Genomic DNA, 7,602 nt, shown 5'->3' with positions numbered 1-7,602 from the left:
GTCTTGTCAGCCGCCCTCGCCTCCGCTGCTGCTCCCGCCCCCGCCAGTACCGTCGCCGGCGCACCGTCGCCGCCTAATGAAGGCCGTTCTCGCGTCCTGCTGTGCGCAGGTGGCGTACGATCCACGAGGCTGCCCTCGCCGCGGCGCAGTCGGAGGCGGCGATGGCGGCGGCGGCCGAGGCGGCGGCGGCCGAGGCGGCGGTGGAGGGGGCGGCGGTGGAGGGGGCGGAGCCGCAGGGTGGCAGCGGCGTGCGGTGCGAGGCCGCTTCCTCGCTCGCGGGCGCGGCGGCCGACGTGGCAGAGGGTAGCAGCAGCGCGGGAGGAGGCACGGGGGGCGGGGCTGGCGCCGGCGCGAGCGCGGGGCCGAGCGCAGGGCCCTCCGGGGCGGGGCGCGAGGGAGACCTTGCAAAGAAGCGGCGGAGGCTGATCTGAGTGGCGGGGCAGGCGCCTTGCGCTTGCGGCCTTCGCGCTGGCCCGGGTGCTGGCCCGTGGCTGCTTGGCGCTCGGTGCTGGCACGCGCTCTGCGCGTACTAGGTTTGGTGCGTGTCGCTGGCGGTGGGATCGCGCCCCCGCCCGCCTCGGGGCGCCCGTCCCGGGAGGATCGCGCACGCGCACACACACAGATGCTGCACGCGGGGGTTCGGGGGTTTGGGGGAGCGGGGCTGTGTGCGCGGCGTGGCATGCCCCGTGAGGCGTGCTGCCCGCCGCCGGTGTGGCTCTTGCGCTCGCGGCTCTGTGCGGCGTGTTGGAGGTCTGTCGGGGGACTAGGTCGGGGCGTCCGAGACCCGGTGCACGATGCTTGATGGATCATGGACATGGTTGGCGCGCGCCGTCTTGCGAGCGATGTGCTCTTTGACGTGATGTGTAACGAGCGAGCTCACTCGCGCCTCGCCGGCGATAAAAAATGCATTAATGGAGTTGGAGCTAAAATATGGGCTAGTGCCATTTCACTGAGACGCGCTAATCTTCTATCTTGAAAACGTCTCCATACTCCAAGACCAACGGAGTGACGAGTGTACGGAGCTCCGTGTTGGCTGTTGCTTCCAGCACCCTCCCCCCGCCGCGCTCCCTGGACCCTGCGGCCATGGCCGAGATGCTCCTAGGAAGAGAGGTCATCTGGCTACCGCGAGAGCGACCCAACTCGTCGACATCGTCCGATGATGCATGGTGCCGCAAAGTCAGCCTTCGGAGGCTATCGTGGGTTCGTGGGGTCGAGCCGGCAGTAGCCGTGACATGTGGTTCCACCACCCCTCGTAGGCTTTGCCTCTGACCGCCACCGTTCCCAGCGCAGGCTGCCTAATGGGATGGAAAGGAAGGCTCGGCGAGCGTATAGAAGCGTGCTCGACCTCGTCGTGGCAACCTGGGGGGGGGGGGGGGGTCATTCACAGAAAAATCCTTGGAGCACTTGGAGTGCAGTCGGTAACCTCACATCCAGGGCCGGGGAGCTCAGAAGCGCACCTAGCGGGCCGGATGATCGGCATCGGGTTACGGGCTAGAGAGCCCTGACCCCTAGGGGGGTGCGCGTTCGCAGGGAAAGGGCCGTAAAGTAAACACGGGTCTCCGAGGGTTAGTTCCGTGTACCGGGTTTCCCCTTAACTGCAGAACGCCCCCTCTACTCGGAGCTAACGGACACACAACACTGTACTCCACGCATCCTAACGAAAACTTCGCGTGTCATCGGCGCCATCGCGCCAATAGGACCACTCGCCCACCCGCCCACGCACGGTCGACTTGAGTGCTGGCCGAGTAGCTGGCTGACGCTAATGCTGGCGAGGGCCGAAGATACTGGCACACGCTCATCTCGGTCCTCTCCTTGGAATATCGGCCAGATGCGCAATAAGTCCCTCCTGTTTGGCACACGTGCCACCGAGTACTTGACAGACGGCTCCACGCGCCACCGCATGCATCCCCAAGCCCCACCACGCGCAGTCGCCGCTTTCGGCGTGCTCACGCCAGACCCTTGGCGCGACGTCACGACGCTCCTATGGGCCTCGCACTACCTGCCTACGGCAGCGGCAGCAGATGTGCTGCTCTTCCGCTACTTGGCCTTCGCGCACGAGGCGCCGCCGCCGGATCCGTCCAGCCATTGCGCGGGTTGCGTCGCCCTGCTCAATGGCCTCAAGTGGAACGTCCTCGAGATCGAGCGCAGCAAGCACCACCACACCGAAGGCAACCAGTGCGTGCTCAAGATACTCCAGTGGTTCGCGCACGCGATGCGCAACCCCGCGTACGCGCGGCTGCCGTTCGTCGGCTATATCGATCGCGACACGTGGCTCGATCCCGTGCGCATGGCACTTTTCCTACGGCGCGCAGCGACCGTCGTCGGCAGCCGTCCAGCGTACGGCGGCAGCTTCGAGCACGCGCACGGCTACAACGAGTCGAGCGGGATCCACACGGGCTACTCCATCGGCCCGGTCCGCACGGCCGACCCAATGCGCTCCTTCGCCTTTGCGTTCGGCGGATTTGTCTTCCTGAGCCCGCGCGCGGTGTCGCGCCTCTTCGACTACATCGAGCCACGCCATGCTCTGCTCCACGGCGTGACCCACTTGCGCGCACGCGGCAAGTGCGCCATGACGACGGACGTCTCGATGGGTTGGCTCATCGTGCAGGCATTCGCGCACTCGCGTGAGCTGGTGGCCGTGCACCTGCGCATGATGGACGAGGTCTTCAAGTGGACAACCTATGCATCCCTCGTCCCCGGCGAGACGCTCGTCGTGCATGGGATAGACTCCAACAGGCCGGACTTGAGAGACGCCAGGACGCTGTGGTTCTACGATGCGGTCGCGGCGCTGGTTCCAGTCGACCAGTACGCCCACGTGGCCAGCACCCTCACTTGCGTCGATGGCCCCCCGCGGAAGTGGAACATTGTCACCTCACCGCACGCGCGGCAACACAACTGGACGCTTTGCCACACGAGCCGTGATAACAAGCGCTTCCCGCGGCTGGTCACCAACCAACATCCGATCTTGCGCGAGGTCCAGCAGCTTAATCGCACGCGCGCGCTCACGCAGCTGACATGCACGGCTCGATGCAAGGCCGCGAGGATGTGTGATGGCATCGGTTGGCCTGTGGCCGTGGGTCAGCCGTGCCCCCCCAACGGGCGTCGTGCCACGTAATGCTATTGAGCGTCCCGCACGGATTGAGCTGTACAAAAACAAATAAAACGGACAACTGTGAGATGGGTAAAAAGGAACAGATCCCCGCCCGTGCGATCTTTGTGCAGGGTTCTTTGTGGGTGTGGTCGGCGACTAGCCGGGGTCGTCCTCCCGATGGGGGAGAGACTAGCACTAGCCGTCTTCCACATGGTCCCTCGGGTCCCTGCTGCTCCTAATCTCTTCGTACATCCTCCTGCTGATCTCCGCAAAGTCCTGCTCCCTCCCTCGTCTCGCCCTGCGCGTCTGCTCCGCCTCCACATCGTCTGCCCTGCGTCGTCTGGCGACGAGCTGTACGAGACTGTACGCGGCAAAATATAAAAAATCCCGCGGTACCTCTGCGCACCCGCGCCCATTCGATCCGAAACGCACACAGCCACACCCACACGGTAGCCGCCTTCGACGTTCGAGCTGGCGCCACACGCACCCGAGACCCGTGCTGCGTGCACAAAGCCGTGGGTATATGCCACTTGGCGAGACTCAGACGGCGAACCGCGGCGTGTCGGCCGACTCGTCCCGCCACGCCAGCTCGGGCGGCGGGCGCTCCGCGTCGGTGCTGGCGTGGTCAGCACAAGCATCGGTCGGCTCGCCGCCTCGCGCGCCTTCGGGCTCGGGCGGCAGGCGGGGCAGCGGAGGGGCCACATCTGCCGCTGGCGCGCCGCTCGGCGGCTGCGCGGAGAGGGAGGAGAGGGAGGAGAGGGAGGAGAGAGACGAGAGAGACGACCCCGCCGCGGCGGGCAGGGCGGGCTTGACGGGCGGCGCATGCTCTGCGGTGGCCGCCTGGGCTGGGCCGAGGGAGCGGCGCGAGGAGCGGAGCGTCGAGCGGCGCGCCGACTCGCGGATAGACTGCCGCCACGCCTGTGCCGCCGCCAGCTTCTCCTCCGCCGCGCCGCGCCGCACCGCCCGCGCCAGCTCCTCCCGCTCCTGCTCGCAGCCAGGCGCGGGCGTGAAGGCGGCTAGCTGACGCGTCAGGCCGGTGGGAGGCGCGCGCGAGAGAAAGAGAGCTGCACAAGCAGCGGGGGAGACGTGAGGGTGGGTGCGCAGAGGGTGCGCGGAGAATCTTTGCGCGTGATGAAGCGAGATATCTCGGCTGCTCTCCGCGAATCTCGCCACCTCGCTCGTGGTGAAGAGCCACAGCTGCACCGACTCCCACCACGACGGCTCGCGCTCCCGAAAGGGCGAAAGGGCGTCGGAGAACCTCGCGGCCCGCTTGTCGCCGTCTGTATCACCGCGCAGCTCCTGCAGCAGCAGGGAGTGGATGTCTCGAGAGGGGCAGCAGCGAGTTGCGCATTCGGCGAGTGGCTCAGACCAAACGGCGGCGATTGCAGCGGTGGTGATTCGGGACAGTAGCAGTGAGAGCCGCAGCAGCGACGAGATAGGCTGCTGGCCCTGGGAGGCGGGCAAGGGGAGGCGGCCGCACCTGCAGAGCCTCTCGCGCGAGCGCGTCGGCGCACGCGTCGACAAATGCCTAGCCGAGCCACAAGCAGTTGAGCGATGGCGGGGACAAGGAGGGGGCGCTGAGTGGATAGGTGGCGTCGGGGCATGGGACGGAACGGATAGGGCGAGGGATCCGCACATTTGGCGAGGCGCGGCCGAGTTGGCCGCGGACAGACTTGACGCCGACTCCGAGCGTGGCCTGCACCTTGATCGTTGAGTGGCGGAGCGAGCCGCGGACCGAATCACGGGCGGAGCCGCGGGCTGAGCCGCGGGCTGAGCCGCGGGCTGAGCCGCGATCATGTGCAGCGGAGGAGCGTGGGGCGTTGCTCCATCGCTGTGAGCGGCGGCTTGCAGGGTCGGCGAGCTGAGCCTCTGTCAGCGAGGTGACGAGCGGCCCCCAGCCGGAGAGCCAGGCAACCAGCCGGTCAGTCGCTGACATGCTCACCGCGTCGAGCTCCTCGGGCGGCGCCACCTCCGCGACCGAGTTTGCGAGGCGGTGCAGAAAGGGAGGCCGCGCCGTCGCATGCTCTGCGCCGCCTCCAAGGGCGATGTCGGTGGTGGAGCGCCGGAGGTGCAGCATGCACCCGGTTCGGTCGCTGCAGAGGTAACAAGCCGCCCTGCGGAAGCAGAGCGCGCGGGATGAAATTCTTTTTTGAGAGCGCCTTCGTTGTTAATAGTACAAACCCAATGGTCTCTTGCGAGCGGTCCGTCGTTGCAGTCGCACACACTCACACGCCACGCCTCACCGCGCGCCCACCCGCTGCCCCGCCCAGGCGGGAAAGAGATGAGGAGATGGGACAGCGAAGGAGGAGCCCAAACACGTATGGGAGGTTTCGTTGATGCGTCACGCTGCCCGGCGTTTCTCACTTTCCGGGACAGCCCCGCCCTTGTGAGGCAGGAAAGTGACGGCTACCCCGTACGCCCTGTCGCATCATACTCCATCGCCGACCGCCCATTCTCCCCTCCTCATTCCCCCCTCGAATGCTCCGGACCCCGACAAGCCGCCCGACGTTGGGCCTCTGCCCCGCACGCCCCCGCCCCTTCTGCCCCTTGCTCACACCCCGGCCCGACACGCACATACAAGGACAAACCCGGCGTCCTGCTCTCAAAAGAAAAAGAAAAAAGGGAATGAGGAGACCAGCGAGGGAGACTCCCCGCCTATGCAAGCCCCAGAGAGGGGCCGCCATCGCCGAAGCTGTGCCAAAGCATAACTCCAAAACCCGCAGCGGCCCAGGGGGCCTTGGGGGCAGCCTGCCGGACCGCCGCTGCACGGGGCTAGGCACCAGAAGATGAGTGGAATTGATGAATTGGGCCGTTGTCCGTGCCTCCCCTCTATACGTCAGAGTGGGACCTACGCCGCGCCGGGAAAGGGGCGCGCCCGGTCCTCGACGGAGCCGCGCGCCCCAAACGACCCAGGCGGCGAGTAGTCGACCTCGAACCTTCGACATGTAGTTGCCCATAGTTAGCGCCCGCCCGCCCCCCCCTCTGTCGCTTCGCAACCGCGAATTCACACAGCAGGGTCCTACTACGTGGTTACAACCACGCGCCCCTCAGGAGCTAAGGTAGAGTGGAGCGTCCCAGACGCCTCGGTGCCTCCCACCGGCGTGAAGACCATCCGGATCTTTCCACCGCGCCCTCCGGGCTGACTGAGTGGTCCCCGCGATGGCCCACGGTCCTCCGTCGCCTGGTTGAACCCCCTGCCTCCCTGTTGACCCCCCAGTCCTCGTACTCGACCATTAAATAAACTCAAACACACACAACAGCCAGGCGCGGACTTGACACTGACCCCCCTCCCTAAAGAAAAAAAATCGCGCACCATGCGACCTCCCGCGCTCCGGTTGCCATCGCCGCGGTCGCCGGCCGCGCAGTGCACTGTCGGCACCGCGTCTCTCTCTGTGATCATCCCTGCGTACGACGAGGCAGAGAGGCTTCCGCGCACGCTCGAGGAGTCGCTCGCTCACTTGTCGACCACCCGGCGCGGCCCGTGGGAGATCATCGTGGTGGACGACGGCTCCCACGATTCAACTTGCGAGTTCGTCGCAGCGCGGCTGGCGGCGGAGCCGCGGCTGCGGCTCCTCTCCTCCGGCCGTGGGGCCAATCGCGGCAAGGGCGCTGCCCTCGCCGCCGGCGCGGCGGCGGCGCGAGGCGACCTCCTGCTCCTCCTCGACGCGGACGGCGCCACGCCCCTTTCGGCGCTGCCCGCGCTCGAGCGGCGGGTGGGCGCGCGCGGCTGCGAGATGGCCGTCGGCTGCCGCGCCGCGGCTCTCGCCGCTCGGCCCGCCGCGAGGAGGCTGATGGGAGTCGTCTTTGCGGCTCTCGCGTCGACGTGCGTCCGGGGCGTGCCCGACACTCAGTGCGGCTTCAAGCTTCTCTCCCGCCGCGCGGCGCGCGCGCTGGCTCCCCTCCCGTGCCTGCGCACTTCGTTCCCCACCCGTGTGTCTCTTCTTTCTCTAGGCGCGCGAGCTCTTCCCGTCGCTGCAGATCCGCGGCTGGGCATACGATGTGCAGCTCCTCGCCCTCGCGCAGGCGAGATTGTGCCGAGATCGGCCGAGATCGCCCGAGATCACACGAGATCAGCCGGGATCACCAGAGGTTAGGCGCGCGGCCGGAGGCGCTTTTAGACAGGCACATTCCCCGGGCGGGCCAAACGCGGTTACCGATGGCCCGCCCCACCCGTCCTCGGCCGAAATCGCCGATTTCGGCCCCCCCGAGGTCTCGAGGCCACCGACGCGGTTACCGCATGGCCCTCAGATTTTCGCTGGGGCCGCCCGTGCCCGCTTCTGATCCGGTTTGCGCCCCGTCCGCAGGCCAGAGGCTACCGCATCGCCTCGGTGCCGGTGGCGTGGCGCGACGTCGAGGGGTCGAAGGTGCCCATCGGCTGACACGCCCACGACACGCCCACGACACGCCCACGACACGCCCACGACACGCCCACGACACGCCCACGACCTCGGTGCGCTCGTGACTGGCGACGCTGCTCACGCCGCACTCTCGGGTTCTCTCGCGTGATCTGG

General features: G+C 67.3%; 3 protein-coding genes across 3 annotated transcripts in view; 2 read left to right on the top strand and 1 right to left on the bottom strand.

Moving 5' to 3' along the window:
- EMIHUDRAFT_119969 (hypothetical protein) overlaps positions 1–431 on the top strand; it is a gene marked incomplete at both ends in the record, with an annotated part of 3,220 nt that extends 2,789 nt beyond the window's left edge. The window contains one exon of the mRNA XM_005765414.1: positions 110–431. Coding sequence (XP_005765471.1) covers positions 110–431 — 322 coding nt within the window. The remainder of the gene's footprint in view (positions 1–109) is intronic.
- Positions 432–3,631: 3,200 nt separating this feature from the next.
- EMIHUDRAFT_247142 (hypothetical protein) lies at positions 3,632–5,168 on the bottom strand (the record flags this gene model as incomplete). The annotated part of the gene is made up of 4 exons (XM_005765413.1): positions 3,632–3,760; positions 4,265–4,390; positions 4,572–4,619; positions 4,728–5,168. The coding sequence occupies 4 exons, from the start codon at positions 5,166–5,168 to the stop codon at positions 3,632–3,634; spliced, it is 744 nt and encodes a 247-aa protein (XP_005765470.1).
- Positions 5,169–6,405: 1,237 nt separating this feature from the next.
- Positions 6,406–7,455, top strand: EMIHUDRAFT_119967 (hypothetical protein; the record flags this gene model as incomplete). The annotated part of the gene is made up of 3 exons (XM_005765412.1): positions 6,406–6,804; positions 7,043–7,090; positions 7,396–7,455. Coding segments are annotated over 3 exons (507 nt in total), but the record flags the coding sequence as incomplete, so codon positions are not given.
- Between the last annotated feature and the right edge of the window lie 147 nt (positions 7,456–7,602).

Source organism: Emiliania huxleyi, assembly GCF_000372725.1.
Source record: "Emiliania huxleyi CCMP1516 unplaced genomic scaffold EMIHUscaffold_552, whole genome shotgun sequence".
Taxonomy (NCBI): Eukaryota; Haptophyta; order Isochrysidales; family Noelaerhabdaceae; genus Emiliania; species Emiliania huxleyi.
Note: the sequence above shows the minus strand (reverse complement) of the source record. Positions and strands in the feature narration are given on the sequence as shown.